This window comes from Silurus meridionalis, chromosome 5, assembly GCF_014805685.1.
Source record: "Silurus meridionalis isolate SWU-2019-XX chromosome 5, ASM1480568v1, whole genome shotgun sequence".
Classification (NCBI taxonomy): domain Eukaryota; kingdom Metazoa; phylum Chordata; class Actinopteri; order Siluriformes; family Siluridae; genus Silurus; species Silurus meridionalis.
In genome coordinates this window covers 7,372,840-7,393,907 of record NC_060888.1, presented here as the reverse complement: position 1 = coordinate 7,393,907, position 21,068 = coordinate 7,372,840, and the positions used below count along the sequence as shown (strand labels likewise).

At 38.2% G+C, this 21,068-nt stretch overlaps 1 protein-coding gene across 10 annotated transcripts in view; it reads left to right on the top strand.

Moving 5' to 3' along the window:
* The window catches only part of frmpd3 (FERM and PDZ domain containing 3), a 143,722-nt gene extending 124,449 nt beyond the window's left edge, over positions 1–19,273 (top strand). For 9 of the 10 annotated variants that reach the window (XM_046849662.1, XM_046849659.1, XM_046849667.1 and 6 more), the window contains 10 exons: positions 2,074–2,181; positions 4,695–4,826; positions 5,014–5,133; positions 5,219–5,355; positions 6,270–6,396; positions 7,121–7,210; positions 7,291–7,470; positions 7,560–7,695; positions 13,494–14,360; positions 14,684–19,273. In XM_046849662.1, coding sequence (XP_046705618.1) covers positions 2,074–2,181; positions 4,695–4,826; positions 5,014–5,133; positions 5,219–5,355; positions 6,270–6,396; positions 7,121–7,210; positions 7,291–7,470; positions 7,560–7,695; positions 13,494–14,360; positions 14,684–17,433 — 4,647 coding nt within the window. In that variant the 3' untranslated portion in view covers positions 17,434–19,273. The remainder of the gene's footprint in view (positions 1–2,073; positions 2,182–4,694; positions 4,827–5,013; positions 5,134–5,218; positions 5,356–6,269; positions 6,397–7,120; positions 7,211–7,290; positions 7,471–7,559; positions 7,696–13,493; positions 14,361–14,683) is intronic. The other variant, XM_046849670.1, reaches the window with a different exon arrangement.
* The last annotated feature ends 1,795 nt before the right edge of the window (positions 19,274–21,068 follow it).

Here is a 21,068-nt window from a genome sequence, read left to right as displayed (position 1 = left end):
CTTATATACTTTTATATTATACTTAGAATATATAACTATATTAAGCAAATTAGAACATGGCACCTGTTGTTTATACCCAACTGAATTCTGAAATGTTTAAACAGACAATAATTCTGAATGCCTGCTACTGGTATGAGCCCTGGATTTTTCCTGTCAAGACTGCATTTGTCATTAAAAAGGATAAAACAACATTAAGAACAGAAAGCTGTCTATGGGACAAATGTCTATGGGACATGAAGTTTGGCATAGCCAATAAACAATTTAAGAAGTCCTAAAAAAAAAAAAAAAAAAAAAAAAAAAAAAAGGAAGAAAGAAACCACTGGTCTATTAACAACCAGATGTAAAAGATTAGCCAAGGAAGCCAACAGCAGTTAATGACAGAAAAGCTGTGGGGGAAAAAAACCTCTACAGGGCAGGGTGAAGATATATGAGCTCACCATTTGACGAAGAAACATTAAAAATTATGCAAACCACCCTTCGGCAGCAATAATCAGAAGACCAAGTTGTATAAAAAAAATATTGCGATTAGACCCAAAGATTTAGAACCAGGATAAACCTTTACCAAAGTGATGGAAAGGACAGCATTTGGAGAAAGAAAAGATGTGCTCATGGATCAAAACATACAAGCTCATTGGTCAAACACAGTGGAGTTAGAATCAGGGCTGCTTCAGCAATGGTCTCACTTTGTATCAGCCATCTTTGTTGATGATTGTAACAGAATGACACAAATCATAAAAAAAGGTTTTAATTGGCCAAGTCAATCATCAGACCTAAACTCAATTTAGCAGCAAATCTTGAAGAGAAGACTGAAAGGAGAAATCACACAAAACAAAATCAAAACAAAAAATGATGGAAACTGTGGTACAAGCCTGTGGTACAAAACAACCATACCTAAAAATTATTTCACCAAAAGTGGCATGTTCTAAGATATGTAACACATCCAAAATAAGAAAATGAAAGCGTAAATAAAATAGTTTATTTTAATTCTAATATCTATACCAGTTTACAGCAAAAAGTCTATTGCATAGATATAGTTCATAGCGAACTGTGTCTACTTTTCATTTCTAAATATTGACTACTATTGAAGACTATTTAATTAAATAGAACCCCTTTCAAAATGCACTGTACAAACTGAGACTGACTTTTTGATAATGGTATTAGGGTGTGATGATAAGTCCTTGTAAAGTGGCTACAAATGATTTTCATATATAATGTGTACTATACAGTATATAAATCATACAGTATACCAATGTATGGAATCCTTTATTATAGATTTCACTTACGTAAAAAGTGCCACATAAATAATTTCACTTTGCATTTAAGTGTATATGAGCCATAGAGCCAATTGTAAGAGGAAAATCTATTTGGTTTTGACGGCAAATTATTTTTAAGTCGTTAAGTTTTTGGTACAAGACACAGGTAATAGGTCACGGTGTCATTACGCATCACGTAAAGTTTAATGGATCGATCGCATTCTGAACAAGAATATTTTTTATTGTAACCCCATTCAGTTTGTTCATGAAAAGTAAATTGTCTAGCGTCAATATTAACAGCGCTGCAATAAAACTACAGCAATAAATAATCCAGTAACGAGATTCTTTTAATAATAATAGAAAATACTTCCTCCAAGTATTCAAATTGATGTGAAAGTCATGGAAACCAAAGTGAACTTGAGCTAGAACTCAGCATGAATAAATTCAGCTGCAGTGTCTTGATTGTGCATACATATTAAAAAGATGCACTGGAGAAATTAAATAAATTGGACTTTGTTCTAGCGTGTACTCTTGTAGACTGCAAAAGAATAGTTTTATCCTCATTCTGTCATCACTGCTTCAATGAATTTGCATCGCAAGTTGTAACAGTCCTTGTCCTTTTTACTGTTGTCTGATTGAATATTGTACTCTTCTCCCTTCTCATTGCCAAGTTATAATTCTCATAACCTTTATATTTCCCCCTTCCCCTTTAACTGATTTAATGTCCTTACTGTGCATATAAATGATCATATACTTTATGCAAAAGTCTCTCTGGTCTTCTTTTTTGTACTATTTCTTCTTTCTTTATACTCTTCATTAGACCATGCTGAAAGACGACTCATTGCTGCTCATACCAAATGTGTTGAAGGTGTTCCTGGAGAATGGGCAAATCAAGTCCTTTACTTTTGACAACCGCACCACAGTCAGGGTAAGCGTGTTTTTGGGCGATGCCGTGTTTCAAAACTGCCTTTTCAGGGCATTCAGTGTGTGATTAATGATTAATGCCATATCCAAGCTACATGAAGAGAAACTCTGAGTGCAAAAACCTGCTACAGTAATTCCTTTTTGAATCACTATGAACTACTATAATATGCCAAACCTTTACACATGACACATGATGAATAGCATAGCATTTGCAATTCATAAAGCCTTAGTCTCTAAGCTAAAAATCTCAAACTCATTAAATTCACTGTGAGCCTAATTCTTGGCACATTAATGCAATTAATTACTGGTATTTAAATGACTCACTCTTGTCAATGACATATGACTGAAAGTAGAAGGAACCATTAGTGTCTTTTAACTGGCGCATCAGGAGGACACAGACATCGCATAGCTGACTTATTTAAGCTTCATTTTTAAACATTTTCACACATTAAAAAAGGGGGGAATTTGATGTAGCCCTTCATCTAGTAGTAAGGAGGAAAAAAAACCTTGCATCTGCTTGTAATTGTTCTGGACTTGCTTGAAACAAAATGTGAATTTACTTATTTCACTAATTCACTAATTCAACCTTGGAGAGGCCTTTTATTTTCATAGAATGGCTTATGGATCATTGTTTTGAATGGATTCAGCAGCAAGGAAGAAGAATAATCAGATAAAGCAAACGGCTCCAACGCACGTCTACAGTCAATCCAGGGATCAAAGAGGATGATAAGTGGGTGACGATAATATATTACTACCAACATAATTATTTTTCAATTAATTGCATTGTAAAATGCAATAGCTAACAAGCAACAGCCATTTGAGTGTAGGAAAAGACAGAGTGAAATGTTCAGATGTGATCCTCAGTGAGGCAAAATCCTATTTCAGTGAGAGAACCCAATAGCATTTTCATTGATTTAGCAGTCAGTCAATATTACCAAAACAGATTAGCATAATTTGAGGGGCAGAGTGCTGCTTTAGCAAACCTGTATGTATCCGTAACTGTGCCATTGGACGTGATTGAGACCCTGTGCACAAAAGCCCAACTGAGCGCACATGTAATTATTCGCTTCACATCAATATGGATCTATGATGCCCTGTAAGAGCAATGCAAATCTGCTTAAGCCTCAGCAGGAAGCACTCAGAAGCACTAAGGATACAGTGTTTGCATACAACACAAGATTCCTTCATTTATATTCCAAGACCTTTTCCCAAGCACAGCCATGAGACACCAAGAACCCCTGCACATCTGTTCCTATATATGAAGGCTCATGATGAATGCTCATCTCAGTTCAATCGATTCCATTGTTGCATTGTTGGAGTAAATGTCAAACATGTTGACAAGGTACATCTCTGCCTCCATAGAACAAACCTTTACATGGTGAATATGTTGATGTCATGAGTTAACTCACGGGCAACATGGGCATGGACAAATGTTATAATTTTTTTTAATTTGTTTATTAGTAGTGAAACCATACTCAAATAGAGCATGAAGACAAAATATTCTTGTAAAAGAAATTAGTGTTTAAATTTTACGTAAATCATCAGAAAACGAAACGGAACCCAAATTTTTTCACATGGACGGTTTTAATTGCTGGATGTGTGCATCATGGTGGATTTTGGTGCTTGATTTGAGACCTCTAAGTAAAAAAAGGACATCGTGAATAAGCATGAGGGATTGGGGGGTTCAATTTTGCCTGTTTAAATTTTTTTTTTATATATATATTTTACATTTTTTATAAAAATGGTCAAACAGAAATGCACACTGCATTAATCATGTGTTAATGAAATGAACAAAATGTATTTTGACAGCCCTTATATATATATAAAACATGTGCGTGCATCTCATTTGCACTTAAAGTGATAGCATTTTAATGTCTTACCTGAAACTGCATTAAAAGATTCCATTCTGACTGTGGCACTGGAACATCATTGCCATAAACTGAATTGATTAGGCAGATATCCATTTGTCTATGGCACTTAGCTATCCAACAGTTTGATAGGAGTCTGACATGCACTGTGTGAGGAAATCAGTTTTATATGTCTTAAGGCAGACTATTTTCTTTTACAATTATTGTTGTTAAATTTGGTCTTTACACAATCGGTGTAAGCCTGGGCAAGATAACATTTTCACATTATTATTCCACTTTCGTTTAATCATCTTCAGTATCCAATTTATGTTGTGGTGTCTCTGAAACTGATCCAGAGAAACCTGGCTATGCAGCAGGAATGCACACAGGATGAGACGTCAGACCACTGCAGGGCACCTTGTACAGACATACACACAAATGCACACACACAATCATGTATATGGGCAATTTAGCATATCCAATCTACTTGCTAAATGCAGAAAAACCCCATTTTCCACAAAACGGTGACATTTGATAAGAGTAATATGTTTATGTCATTTGGGTCGAACCAAATGAACGGATTTCTTTATATTTATCTAAATCGGGGCTTACATGTATTTTCAAGGAACAAATATGTTTAAAAATCAAAACAACTTACTTCTTCCGACAGGATGTCATATCCTCACTGCAGGACCGCCTCTCCCTACGCTACATCGAGCATTTTGCTCTGGTTCTGGAGTCTGGAGGACTCGATCACAAACAGAGACTGCACCTGCTACAGGAAAGCCAACCTCTCTCTCATGTGAGTCTGTCTTTGCTCTGGAAACACCACACTTTTGTCACTTCTATAATCTACAATACTCTTTACTTGCATCATGCATTCATGAAAAGTTTCGCTATTTATTAAAAGCTTTGTACTACACATTGTCAGTATAGGAAGTTATAGATTTTACATGTTCTGAACACCGAAATTTATTATATTACTTCAGGTGGTACACAGAACCTATTTCCAGGGGATGCGCTGCCTATTTCGGATCTGCTTCTTCCCCAAAGACCCTGCAGACTTACTGAGGAGGGATCCTGCTGCATTTGAGTACTTGTACATACAGGTTAAAGTCCTTTACTTCTTACCATGAAATAAATCTACTTTGATCCTTTGCTCGTTTGAAACGTCTTACGTGTGATATTGAACAGAGTCGCAACGATGTCATCAAGGAACGATTCGGAATGGACTGGAAGTCAGACATAACACTTAAGCTGGCAGCCCTCCACATTTACATCACAGTGTCAGTGGCGAGACCCAATCAGAAGATCTCCCTTAAGCATGTCGAGTAAGTCCTAAATCAAGCTCTAGCAATATGAACCTATTCCTCATAAATGACAGATACTACCTTGAGTATTAAATCATGGGCTTTATAAATTGAACAGTAACAGAGTTCCCAGATCAAGAATACCACAAGGCAATAAAGAGCACTATCATTCATTCATCTTCACTAAGTCCAGAATCCGAGAGCTGGACCAATGCCACGAAAACACTGTGAGAAATATTTCTTTGTTGCTGTTGTGGTGTTCCCTTTTTAAACATTACATATTTTGTGCCTTTACTGTATATATTTTTTATTTAGACATGTGGATGTAGTATAAATGGACCATACTATAACATATGGACAAAGGTATTGGAACACCTGACTTTTACAGCCGGAGTTTTGAGAGGCCTGCTGTGGAGCTACGACCTCAATCCTATTAAACACCTTTGTGATGAATGGAAATGCTGACTGCACCATCCTCACCTTACATCAGCACAAATCTCCTCAAGCACACTCCAAAATGAAGTGGACCATCTTCACAGAACAGTTCTAAAAACTAAATGTGGAATGGAATGTTCAGAAAGCACATACAAATCTGAAGGTCTGGTGTCCACAAACCTTTGTCCATATAGTGTATGTATTTAGGGTAATGCTCTGAAAGTCCACTCCAATTTCTAAGTTAAACATGCATTACATTCTTGAGGCTTCCACCTGCTGGTATGTTTTTTTGGGACCATAGAATCCATGGGCGCAGGAAGAATACGCAAAGATCCACAGTGACAGTAACCTGAGCTCAGGATAAAACTGTGAACCCCGAAGCTATGAATCAGCAATGCTGCCTACTGTGCCATCACGCTACCTTTGAAGAAAACAGTGTTTCTAAAAATACATGTTCATGAAAAGACATAAAAGCTCAACTGCCTTACCTTTTTTTCCAGGAAAGAATGGGGTCTGGAACCTTTCCTTCCTCTTACCTTGTTGCCAACTGTCAAGGAGAAGAATGTCTGCAAGACCCTTTCCCAACTTCTAAAGACTTATCAGCACCCTCCACCTGCTGGCAACAAGGTACAGAACCGATGTGAAAAGATAGTAGCATGGGAATGTTAAGGCATATTAAGTACTTGTGAAAATGTAGATATAATGCGATGTTAGTATTGCTTAAACCAAAATGTCCTTCAGAGATTAGATAAATGATGTTTATTAAAAAAAAAAAAAAAGACAACAATACAACAAAAAAATTACTCATAAATATTTAAGTGCCTGTCTATGTACGTGAATCAAATTCCTCCATTGGATTTGAATAGAAAAAGTTAACAAGGTGTATGAACCTCATAGATTCTGCAATTAAAAGTGTAAAAGTGCATAACAGTGAATCTGTACATTGGTATAAAAAAAACACTTCTTCACTTAAGTGCACCACTTAACAATTGCAAGCAGGCAGAACTCTTGTTTTGAGTACAAGGCTTTAAGATTTGATTCAAAGACTTGCTTTTACTTTCATCCTTAGTGATGTTCAAACACTTGTTCAGAAAACCAGCCTTGAAAACATTCTTCCTTTTGTACTATTTGCCTGTTCAGATTAAGTTCTTCCGACCAAAGTTCTATTTACTTTTAAATTTTCATGGACGCAATCTTTATATCACTTATTATATTGTATGTCATTCCAAAGGAATGCGCATCCATCCTCCGTCTTTGGTCAGGCTGAAATAGAAACACATTGCCCCCTGCTGGTCAGGTTATTGTATTTTTATAGTGTTATTATTTATTTATTTGCTTGTTTATTTCGCAGGTGCCTCCTCTTCAAGGAAAGTTACAATACATACGTGTGCTAAATGACCTTCCACCATTTGGAGGCTTATTGTTTCATACAGTTGGACTGGTAAGAAGGGACTGGGATGAATAATAATTGTTTCTTCTTCTTCTCTAACGTTTGCAAATCTTTATTTTTCTGTTTTTAAGGATGAAAAACATACCGCCACTACACTCTTGGTAGGGCCCAGACATGGCATCAGTCATGTCATTGATTTGAAAAATAACCTCACAACAGTCTTGGCTGAATTCAGCCGTGTAGCAAAGGTGCAGTTGTTCCGGGAACACCAGGGAGTAGCCCGTGTAGAAGTGGCTATTATTGACGCTAAGGTATGGCACTAAATTCAAATGACTTGGTTTTTCTGTTACAGGATTTAGAATATTCAGACATATGAGTTATTCGTTGTTTAAATGTTTAGCCCCTCGTCTTGCTGATGGAGTGGCCAGATGCATCAAACTTTGCCTGTTTGATTTCTGGGTATTACAAGCTCTTTGTGGATCCCAAAAGGACCATCTACTACAGGACACCTGGTCAGTCTCATATGATCAAGGCAGGTATGGTAGTAGTCACATCCTTGTTTTGTTTGTTTGTTTGTTTGTTTGTTTTTATTTATTGAAATAAACACAAGGTATTTACCTTCAGCAAAGTGCATTTCTTTTTATTTCCCAAAAATCTTTTGAACCATTAAAGTAAAAAAAAAAAATTATATATAATATATATAATATAATTTGTATATTATATATATATATATATATATATATATATATATATATATATATATATATATATATATATATACACATACATACATACATACATACAGCGGGAAAAAATAAGTATTTGACACATCAGCATTTTTTATCAGTAAGGGGATTTCTAAGTGGGCTATTGACCCAAAATTTCCACCAGATGTATCCATCAAGCCAAATATTGAATTCATACAAAGAAATTAGAACATAAGTATACAAGTTGAGTCATAATAAATAAAGTGAAATGACACAGGGAATAAGTATTGAACACATGAAGATAACAAGGTGTAAAATGGCATAGAAAGCCAGAAGATCACCTGAAATCTGTCAGTATTGAGAGAGAAACCCTGCCCCCTATCAGTACTAATTGATATCAGCTGCTTTGGTCCTAATTGATGGCCTATAAAGGCTTCTCATTACCCAGGAGGCACACAGGGAAGACTTCATGATGGGTAAAAGCAAAGAACTCTCTCAAGATCTTCGTAATCTTATCGTTGAAAAGCATTTTGATGGGAATGGTTATAGACCAGGTGCTCCACGTAAGATCCATGTCCGAGGAGTCCAAAGAATATTCAGGAGAGTTCGCCAAGAGCCAAGAACCACTTGGGCAGAACTTCAGGAAGACCTTGCATCAGCAGGTACTGTTGTTTCAAAGAAAACTATAAGCAATGCACTGAACCGCCATGGCATCCATGCATGCTCACCACGCAAGACTCCATTGCTGAACAAAAAGCATGTTGAGGCTCGGTTAAAGTTTGCGTAAGAGCATTTGGAGAATCCTGTGGATTATTGAGAGACTATAGTATGGTCAGATGAAAGCAAAATTGAACTTTTTGGCAGTCATTCTACACACCATGTTTAGAGAAGAAATGGCACTGCCCACCACCCCAAGAACACCATACCAACAGTTAAGTTTGGGGGTGGATGCATCATGGTTTGGGGCTGCTTATCAGCAAGGGGTAATGGCAGACTTCATATTATTGAAGGCAGGATGAATGGAGAAATGTACCGGGACATTCTGGATAAAAATCTGCTGCCATCTACCAGAAAGTTGAAATTGAAAAGAGGGTGGACATTTCAGCAAGACAATGATCCCAAACACAAGGCCAAGGAAACCAAGAAAATCAAGTTGCTTGAATGGCCCAGTCAATCACCTGACCTAAATTCCATAGAAAATCTATGGAGAGAACTGAAGATCAAAGTTCATCAAAGAGGCCCAAGGAACCTTCAAGATTTAAAGACCATTTGTGTGGAAGAATGGGCCAGAATCACTCCTGAGCAATGCAGACGACTGGTCTTCCATACAAGAGGCATCTAGAAGCTGTAATCACCAACAAAGGCTTTTCTACAAAGTATTAAATATAAGTGACACATAAGTGTGTTTAATACTTATTCCCTGTGTCATTTCACTTTATTTATTATGACTTAAGTTGTATAGTTAAATGTTCTGATTTCTTTGTATGAATTTAATATTTGGCTTGATGGCTACATCTGGTGGAAATTTTTTGTCAATAGCCCACTTAGAAATCCCCTTACTGATAAAAATGCTGATGTGTCAAATACTTATTTTCCCCGCTGTATATATGTGTGTGTAAAAGTAAATCCTTTCAGCCTTTCTATAGCCTATTGTATTTTAATTCAATGTAAGAGTATTAAAGCTGCTGTAAGCAATTTTTAAGGATTATCTATTCTATCTAATCTATTCTAAACTGTCCTGATAATCATCACTAAAATAGATGAGCCGAGAAAAAGGAAAATACGCCTCATTTATAAACCTTTTAGTAAAGTTGTATAAAAAGTTTATACAGATCTAAGAACACACACCAGATCTACAGATGTTTCAGTAAAGCTGACTTTTTCCAGTTTCATGTTTGCATTTTGATTAAAGCCAAATCACCTGCAAGGTGCACAGCATGTAGATGCAAAAGGAAATTTTTGGAAAATGCTGAAAATTCAAAAAATGCAACGAGAACAAACTTTCTTTCGGCTTCTCCCATTAGGGGTCGCCACAGCGGATCATCTGCATGTTTGATTTGGCAAATGTTTTTACGCTAGATGCCCTTCCTAACGCAACCCTCCCCATTATCCGGGCTTGGGACCGGCACCAAGGCTTGTGCAACCCTAATGGCTGGGGTTGATTCCCTGACCGGGGATCAAACCCGGGCCGCAGTGGTGAGAGCGCCGCATCCTAACCACTAGACCACCAGAGAACAATACGTCAAAAGTCATTACTAAGAAGCAAAAGTGAAAGTTATTTGATTCACACCTACTGTATGTTACTAGAAATTATACACATAAAATCACCTGAAAAGGCTCACATCAAACAAATGGTTTGACATAAAAACGGAGAACAAAAAAGAATAGTTACACTAATCCATTGATCATGGATACCCAGAACATCACACAAGGAAACTTATATGTTAAACTATTTTAATTGCCTCGGTTACAGTCGCATGGATGCTGCTTCCTTAATGCCATGTGGGAAAAGCATGTGTTATAAGGTTGAGACAATGGCACGCAGGACACCAATGACTACACAGCTATTGTAGATACAGGGAGTGCAGAATTATTAGGCAAGTTGTATTTTTGAGGATTAATTTTATTTGAGGATTTAATTTGAACAACAACCATGTTCTCAATGAACACAAAAAACTCATTAATATCAAAGCTGAATATTTTTGGAAGTAGTTTTTAGTTTTAGCTATTTTAGGGGGATATCTGTGTGTGCAGGTGACTATTACTGTGCATAATTATTAGGCAACTTAACAAAAAACAAATTTATACCCATTTCAATTATTTATTTTTACCAGTGAAACCAATATAACATCTCAACATTCACAAATATACATTTCTGACATTCAAAAACCAAACAAAAACAAATCAGTGACCAATATAGCCACCTTTCTTTGCAAGGACACTCAAAAGCCTGCCATCCATGGATTCTGTCAGTGTTTTGATCTGTTCACCATCAACATTGCGTGCAGCAGCAACCACAGCCTCCCAGACACTGTTCAGAGAGGTGTACTGTTTTCCCTCCTTGTAAATCGCACATTTGATGATGGACCACAGGTTCTCAATGGGGTTCAGATCAGGTGAACAAGGAGGCCATATCATTAGATTTTCTTCTTTTATACCCTTTCTTGCCAGCCACGCTGTGGAGTACTTGGGCGTGTGTGATGGAGCATTGTCCTGCATGAAAATCATGTTTTCTTGAAGGATGCAGACTTCTTCCTGTACCACTGCTTGAAGAAGGTGTCTTCCAGAAACTGGCAGTAGGACTGGGAGTTCAGCTTGACTCCATCCTCAACCCGAAAAGGCCCCACAAGCTCATCTTTGATGATACCAGCCCAAACCAGTACTCCACCTCCACCTTGCTGGCGTCTGAGTCGGACTGGAGCTCTCTGCCCTTTACCAATCCAGCCACGGGCCCATCCATCTGGCCCATCAAGACTCACTCTCATTTCATCAGTCCATAAAACCTTAGAAAAATCAGTCTTGAGATATTTCTTGGCCCAGTCTTGACGTTTCAGCTTGTGTGTCTTGTTCAGTGGTGGTCGACTTTCTGCCTTTCTTACCTTGGCCATGTCTCTGAGTATTGCACACCTTGTGCTTTTGGGCACTCAGTGATGTTGCAGCTCTGAAATATGGCCAAACTGGTGGCAAGTGGCATCTTGGCAGCTGCACGCTTGACTTTTCTCAGTTCACGGGCAGTTATTTTGCGCCTTGGTTTTTCCACGCTTCTTGCGACCCTGTCGACTATTTTGAATGAAACGCTTGATTGTTCGATGATCACGCTTCAGAAGCTTGGCTATTTTAAGACTGCTGCATCCCTCTGCAATATATCTCACTATTTTTGACTTTTCTGAGCCTGTCAAGTCCTTCTTTTGACCCATTTTGCCAAAGGAAAGGAAGTTGCCTAATAATTATGCACACCTGATATAGGGTGTTGATGTCATTAGACCACACCCCTTCTCATTACAGAGATGCACATCACCTAATATGCTTAATTGGTAGTAGGCTTTCCAGCCTATACAGCTTGGAGTAAGACAACATGCATAACGAGGATGATGTGGTCAAAATACTCATTTGCCTAATAATTCTGCACTCCCTGTAGAGAGGTGCCATTAGTCTGTAACCTTAACTGTGAAGTCATGTATTTTATATAGACATGTTCCTACATACAGCCATGTACAAATTAAAGTACACTCTATAGATCTAGACACAACAATTAATCTGGTCCAGGTCATAAATTAGGTAAATACAAACTCAGATGTACCATACATGACATCTTTACTGTCATTAAGACAAACAAGTTTGGTTTGTTTGAAAGTGTTGCCAGACTCTTCTCACTTATTAAACATGGCAGCGCAGATTAGGTTTGCAAAGTTGCATTTGAAAAACCGCAAGGATTCACCTATAGACAGATAAGCCCAAAGTAGAGATGTCTGCCCATAATACACAGCACCATGTTTGGTGAAAACAAAACACAGCATATCAGCAAAAACACCTAATACTAACTGTCAAACACAGTGATGCAGGATTAATGATTTGGGCTTGGTTTCAGACACCTGGGCACCTTGCAGTCATTAAGTTGGCTATAAACTCTGTTTACCAGTATTCTCCAGTCTAATGTGAGGTCATCTTTGTGACAGCTAAAGCTTGGCTGAAATTTGGTCAACAGGAAAATGATCCTAAGCACACCAGCATATCTGTCTAAAAAAAGAACAGAATTAAGGTGTTGCAATTCCCCAGTCGATGTCCAGACCTCAAACTAAATGAATTGGTGTGGCAGGCAAGATGTACATTAATGAATGCCCGCAAACCTCAATGAAATGAAGCAACATTGTAAAGAAGAGTGAGCCAAGATTTCTCCACAATGATGTTAGAGACTGAAAGTAATACATAAAAGAATTAATTCAGGTTATCCCAGCTAATAAATCATAAGGTGTACTTAAGTATTTCACACCTGGTTTCTCTATGCCAGTTTGATTTTTGAAAATAAATGCTCACACTGTGTAATATGACTTAAAGGACCCTACAATTTATATTATGTTCTGATACATAAAACCACTGAATTCAAAGAGGGTGTACTTTAATTTTCACATGACTGTATTTAGCTAAATGAACACTGCAAGATTGCAGGGACTACTTACAGCAGCTTCAATAACATGATAAGTATGTGCCTTAGAAAGTTGTCATAAGGGTGTTCTTTGAATTGTTTCTTTAATTTTGTCCTGGACGTTGCATCAGTCATGAGAATCACTCATTTCTTCTTGCTGTTCTTGAACTTTCCATCTTCATTTTAAATTAGTCCATGGATGTTCGATCCATTTTCTGTTTCAAACTGATACTACATTCTGGATTTTTCTTCATTACTCTGACCTAAGAACATCCATTCATAATATTTAACCATACATTGGATGCTATCACCATATACCCTAATCTGCCAGTGGGGATGACCACAACCCATGACATTTCAAAAGACTTTGCCTCAGCCTTCATATTTGTGGTCTCCCTCAGCCTCTGCTTTTCCCATCTGGACTCACGCCCATCTACCATATATCTCTTGCCATTTCAACTCTTCTGATGGTTGTGTTCTTCAGATTTCAGAAGCCCCCATCCTCATTCCCGCTCTGGGGCCTCTGTGTCAAGTAGCAGTCAACGTGAAGAGAGAGAGGGGCCACCCAGAGAGGTGTCGCAGAAGATATCAGCACCACCACCGTCACAACACCTTGGCCTCTGTCACATACATTTGAAAGAGCAGCAGCAGCTGCAAGATCTCCAAATGCAGGCGGAGGAACAGCTGGATATTAACGAGAACTTCATATCCAAGTCACAGAACCGCTCACGTGCCAAGTCCGATCCCACTCTCAAAAGTATTGAATCACTGGCTGAACTCGAGAGCCCAGCTCAGGACAGCTCAGGCTTCAGAGGCAGGGCTAAAACAATGGAGAACTCAAAGCGTACAGGGAGATTCTTCTGTGACTCTTGCAAGGCAAAGCTTAAAGCTGGAGGTGTAATGACAGAGAAAGGCACTTCTGGAAAACATGCTTTGCAAAGCATTAATGCCTGTGCCTCCTGTGAAAGTGGAGCTGTTGATCTAATGGCTCTTCCTCCTCCTGGTAGTGAGGAAGATGAAGAGATTGAGGACGGAGGAGTAAAACTGCAACCGCCTCCTCCTGCAATAGCAGCACCACCTCCAGGGTTTAGAGATAATAGCTCAGATGAGGATGACGCTAAAAAGAATCGGAAGGCTATTGCCACCACTGGTGCTACTGCAGCTGCAGCACCTCTGGCAGATACTCAAGAGAAAGTACCTGTGACATTAATTGATACTGTGGCCCCAAGGACAGTGAGAGACCATGCTCAGGAGCTCGATGATGCTTTAGTGTCCACTCTGCAAGCACTGGAAGCACTTGCTGCATCAGAGGATTACCCTCATCATCATCAACAGACTCCACAGACAGCAGGTGGACATACCAAGTACTTCTTAATAAGTGCAAGATGTCCACAAACTGCTTGTTGCATACAAGTTTTTAATGGATTTATTTAAAATATTTTTACATTTTAAACATGACTATGTATAAATACATACAATACAGGAATACTAATTTACAATTTGTATGAAAATTTGTACAAAGGTTACAAAAGTTCAATTTTGCCTGAAAACAATCAAGTTCTTTATATATAAAACAATGTTTTACAATGTTAAATTAAGCATAGCTCCACAAACTTTACCGAGAATTTTTGTCAAAACACGACCCTGATTTTGTCCCATTTCTGCTCTCCACAGGGTTGATTGTACTGGCTGCCATTACTCCAGAGTCTTCACTCGACTCTGGACATGAGACCAACTCCTCAGAGCTAACAGATGTGTCAGAAATGGTTTCTGCCATGAAGCACCATCAAAATCAGGCTTACCTTTTGGCCCACCACATTAACAAGGAACGCATATTTAGTCGACGTGACTTCCCTTTGACAATTCCTGGTTGCACAGCACAAGCGATTGGAGGAGGGGCTTTTTCTATGGGTCAAATCCGTGCCGGTTGTCCACCTAGGTCTGTGATCCTCAGTAAAACTGTGCCCTTGAAGGTCAGTTCTTCTCAAGGGACTGCACTATCTAGAGTTTCAATGGAGCAAGGCAAGCCCGAAGAGGTAATAAAGAATGAACAAGATTTAGAGAAAGCTAAACAGTGTTCTGTAGAACATGCTCCACTTGCAGGAGAGAAGTTAAAAACTCTTGAACAGGGCACTTCTGAGGTCAAGAAAGAGATGTTATCATTGCCTAAGGAGGGTAAGCTAAGCTCTAATATCTCTGAAAATGTCAAGGAGAAAAGTCCAAGCCACACAACACCAGATACAACCAATAAAGCCTTACCCATTTCCTTGCCTCTGGATAAAAAATCTTCTGCAATTATTTCCCCAACCAAGATATGCCAAGATGATGAGGTTGCCTCAAGTGAGACCGATAAGCCTTCAAGTTCAAAGGGCCTACTGCCAGTTGATGATCTGTTCTGCACATGTCCAGCTCGATCAGAACCAGGGCAACAACTGAGACAGAAGGACCCACTGACCCAAAAGGTAGTGTTGCACTCATCCTCTCCTAAAGATGATGAGCGACTCTGTGCCAAAGGACTACATTTATCTATCAACAAAGACAGCACAGTTAGAACTGCTGATATAAACTTAGCTAAGCCTAAAGTCCTCACCCCAGCAAAGTACTCCCCAGTTGTGCCTGTGAAAATGGAAGGGAAGGACACATGCGAGATCACTACAGACAACTCTAAATCTACAGTCATTGCTGAACCACAGAAAAACACCAAAAGTGTGCCGGTCCTCGTAAACACAAAACATATTTTGAGCTGTGGAGAAAAAGGAGCAACCATTCCTGGAGCAGAGTATAAGAAGCAAGCGAACAGCAAAGGCAAGTCCCAGCGTAGTGCTCCGTTTCTAAGCATTAGAAATCTCATTTCAGCCACATTTCCTGCTCGCCTGCGTCGGGAGACAGATGAACGTCGTGCACAGCTCCAGAAAGTAAGGCAGTATGAACTAGAGTTCCTCGAGGAGCTTCTAAAGCCTAAGACATCACAGGGCGAGTTCCTTTCCCAAGGGTCATCTCCCATCCCATCAGGTACTCCATGTTCATGCCAGCTGCGCACAAGCCCAGTGCAGAAAGTCCCCGGTATCTCACGAGAGCAGAGACGTAGCTGTGACTGCAAGAGGATGTGTAGGGCAATGCGTCTCCCTGATACTCCCATAGGTTCTGCAGTGGAGCATAGAGGCAGAGAGAGAACCATCTCTAAAACTTCCCCTGCAAAACCAAAATCTCCACACATTCAAGGAACTGCTACACAAGCTCAAACTTTGGAGATCAAAACCACACGAATCCGTTCCACAAGCCTGGAGTCAAGAGAACTCAGCGAAACACATATATCCTGTTTACCAACTTGTACCTCCCATTCAGAATGTACTGGAGCACCACAGTACAAAAAAATACAAAGACGATATAGCATAGGGGAAATTGATAATGACAGCACACCCCTTTATGCTGAGGTTAAAACAACCAAAACAAAAAGCCTGGAGAAGGAAATGGAAAGAGTTCGGGCTACAGGCCTACAACTTCCCACTCCAATAGAACCTATTTATACACAAGGTGGAGATTCTAAAAAGAAAGGAGTATTCTTTATCCAGGGTGAAGAACTTGTCCGTCAGAGTCGAGATGGAACCAATGAGGTTCTACTTGGTTTAAGTGAAGAGAATGAAGACAGGGAAAAATGTTGCTCCTTTTGTTTTTGTTATCGCAAGTGCGAGGCTGCTGATGAGAGCAGCGATAAAGATGAACTTTCATATTCCATTCCCCTACAAGTCTTACCTGGGATGCAGCTTGATTCAAGAGCTATGCCAGTTGTCAGCAAGACATTGCAGGTACTTGATGCTGAGGACTGCAGTGGAGAGGAAGAAGAAGAGGAGGAGGAACCACAAACGCAGGAGATTGACCTTCGGACCTGTGGCAATTTGGAAACAAGCATGGCACGAGTGCAGACCCTGCAAGGAAAAACTTTCTGTTTACCCGATGGCTTCCTAAATGCACAACTTGATGCTAATGAATTGCTTTCTATTTTACGACAGTGTGCCAACAGTCCCCAGATAGATGGTGAACCACGAATGCCTACAGCAAAGTTGGTAGAATACAAGCAAGAACTTGCAGTCCGCTTCAAAGAGTTTAGGGCTTCATGTAGAAGAGTGGCAAGTGTTGAGAAAAGTCCCTCACGAATGCTAAGTGCTGTCACAGCCAGCTTCGAGGTGTTGTGCAGCCTAACTCAGACATTCATTCGCTTGGTACGAGGTGTACGATCTGAAACCCAGAGGTTACAGCTCCTACGAAAGGTAGAAGAGGTTGCAGTGAACTACACTCTGCTTCTCCGTGCTGCTGAGGAGGCAATGGGGCATTCCTGCAGCTTGCCAACAAAGAGTGCAAGTCTCCCCACCACCACCAATATGGGCTCTCTTACTCGTTCCATTAAAACCTTGCCCAGCAAGTAACACATCCTTTTTGCACAATATATCACTTGAGGAAACTTACTCGTGTTGCAAAACACTCTTGGATGATCTATTTCTTTTCTTTTCTTTTTTTTAGCACCCATGTCTACCAAATTCCATAAAATACCATGATATGTTTACAAAATTGTGTCAGCACTAAGTTGCTTAACTGTCCAGAAGACAAAGGACCTTTGACTACCTTGCACAAACATTGTGCCAAAAAGGGAGAACAATGGTACCATCCTTTGCCCTCTGCTGTATGGATGATCAACAGGGCTACACACTTAAAACTTACATAGCGATTATCTTTGTGAAAAGGCAGATTTTTTTTAACCATTATAATTATTCCTGTGTTGAATAATTACTCACATGCAGTAATACATTGTGTAAAAAAAAAATTCTATATATATTTCAGAGGAATTATACATAAAATGAATATATGCCTGGGGCAAAAACATTGCAGAGAAATGTTAAGTAGCAGATTCTGTGAATTAGATAGTGAAAGATGGTTATTTGATGTGCTTGTTTGTACAATTTTGATTGTTGTGATATGAAATATAAGTATCGCCTTTGTTGCAATATCTCATTTTAACCTATTTGAAAAACAAAGTCTAAATTTACACAGTTAAAATAAATTTTCATGAACACACATGGCCCACTCACAAGGTGGTGAAACGGTGAACCTGCTCAGGGCAGACAATGTAGCAGATATCCAAATTCACTGATAAAACATTCCTTTCTGTTTTCATTATACACCACTGAGCTTGAACTCACCCCAGAAAATTAAAGTTAAAAGAATACTCACTTTGGAATGAAATACATTTTTTTGCCACACCTCAAGTAGTTTTAGAAGCAACAATGTGATCACAGGCAATTTGTTGATAAAATCTGATCCACGAAGTCATGCTTGTATTGACAAATTATCTATACATGTATAAGTGTTATTATGGCTTAAAAAAAAAAAAAAAATCGCGATTCCAGTTTTTTGACATTTAATCCTCTCCTCTACATCAATCTTGCAATCACTTTGGATTTCCATGTGGTCATTGTGCACTCACAGAGTATATTAAAGAAACCCAAATATAAGCCTTTTATATATTTTAATAAAATCAACAGCCTTTTTCTGTCTGAAAACTTGTGTCTCCTGATCTTGCAATTTATAATCAGAGTAATCGAATCACACCTCTTGTATATCACTGTTCTGGTGTCTTGCATGTTAACACTTCAAACTCTTTTAATGTGAATTTCCATGAAGTGGATACTATAAAGTCAACAATGTGCCGGATGACTGTTATTGGATATGACTGAGTATAACGTTAGTCAAAGGGAATACAAAACCAAACTTTTGAAGTTAGATTTTCTCATGAAAGCGTTCTCTTCTTTAATTTATAAAAATGTTGTAAAGGACATGAGATTGTGCAGCTTAAACCATTTTGAAATTATTATAACACTGCAACAGATTTCTCAAAGACCTTCGAATTTTTTTTAAGCAAAAACTCACGAGTGTAAAGTATAGTTTATAATTTATAGCAGTAATGTATCATAGTTACATAGTATCTCTATTTTAACAAATATATATATTATCTATAAAAAATATATACACACAGCATGTGACATGTTTATTTTTATAAAACACAATACAGTGATATTCACTTATAGTTCCGAAAATATCTTTGAAATCATGGTTTGGTTGCATCGCCAAATACGGCTTGTCCTTGTGTGCCTTTTTTTTTCCTTTATGTACATTTTAAGTTCTTATGGGTCTCTGTCAATGCGTCTGCCCTCACTGTGTTTTGTCTATGTGCAAGGTCATGTTTAAAAGCAATAAAGAATAGTAAAATTACATTCTTTCACTTAAGTTTTGCCAGCAGCATCTGAACTGTTAATTTCTTCATAGCTTTGATTATATTGCTTGTAATAGAGGTTTCTTTTCAAACTGTTTTTTATGAGGATAAAACAAGCATCATAAAGTGTCTCAAAAAATATATTTTATGTCAGTGGTCCCCAACCTTTTTTGTGCCACAGACCGGTTTAATGTCAGATAATATTTTCACGGACCGGCCTTTAAGGTGTGGCGGATAAATACATCAAAATAAAATGATACGACCATAATAAAAACTGGTATTTTATAAATATAATAATAAACGTGAATCCACATCGTTGTTTTTGTTCATTTTGTTAGCTTGGGGGTTTAAATTTAGTGGTAATGTATTATGTGTTAGCGGCCGGAGCAGCCCCTTCAAGAAGTTAGTGAATGTAGGTAAGAAATGTGACCAAGGCACCATGACATGCATCAAGAGTGAGTCATAGACAGATGTGGCAGAGATAATCTGGTAATTTTTGTCAAAATAGAACATCGATCATAATTAGATAATCAATAAAACAGAAATAATGTAAGTTATGTATTCTTTTTGTGCGGCCCGGTACCAATTGACCCACAGGCTGGTGTCGGTCCACGGCCCGGGGCTTGGGGACCACTGCTTTATGTCATTTGGCGGTCGTGCGTATGTTGCTGCATTAATATGTGTAGCCTCGAGAGCATTTTTTGATAATACTATCCATTTTATATCTTAAATTAACCATATTATCAGTTGTTGAAATATTACTTCAGGCTTTATGTATATTATCAGACAAATTATTAGCTTTGTAGGGAAACGGTTGCTTTAAAGAATGATTAGCAATATGGAAACTAATAGTTAATGAATGGACTGTGAGTGGGACTAGAATGGAGGGGGTGTTACGATAATATACAAAATACAAATCTAATCTTTCCATTTTCTGTTAATAAAAATATTTAACTTTAAGGCATAATCAGTAAACAATAATGATATTGTTTGTCTCGTCTTTTAGATTTTTTGCATTATTAAAACGAAAAAGAAAAAGCTCCCTACAACATCACAAACACAACGGTACAGTAGAATATAACGTTCAGGCATTGACAAAGAGACATGTACGTTTTCTTATTTTTCCCCAATACAAGATCGTTGTGGTGTGTATACATTTTTTGATTTGTAGTTTTACAAACTTATATGTAAATTAAGTTGTATTTTGGGAGAAACGGCCTGCCGTTCAATGATTGTTTTGTTTTTGTACAGACTTGTCAAATCGAGAGCCAAGACACAACCCACTGTATTGTTAGACACCCCTTGTCTAAAAACAAATCTTGGCAATGAAAGAATGAAATTTAGTGATAATAAAGCTTGAAGCATTTCCTGGTTAAAAGCATTACAAGTACAAATGTAGATACTTGTATAAAGCAGAAACCATTGAAATGCTATCCATAGCATATTCCCTTATAATGGATCTAAAACACTTGGCCATTATTACTATTAAAAAGTCCCAAATTGTTAACTTGGTGCATATATAACCATTAACAACCACAATTAGAAAGAAAAAGATTAAAACTGGTTAATTCGGTTCATTTGCAAGAACATACAAGACCTTTTGTCAAACACTGGCTCTTAGTCCTAGAGTTATGCAGAAAAACAGCAGAGGGGGAAAAATCAAGAATGTGCACAACCCCTGGAGTTGGATTGAATACCATGTCCCAGAGTAATTAATATACCAATGAACACTTTTAGGAGACAACATGTCCTATTTTGTGCAAGTATTGTGTAGTGTGTTACTAACCAAAGTCT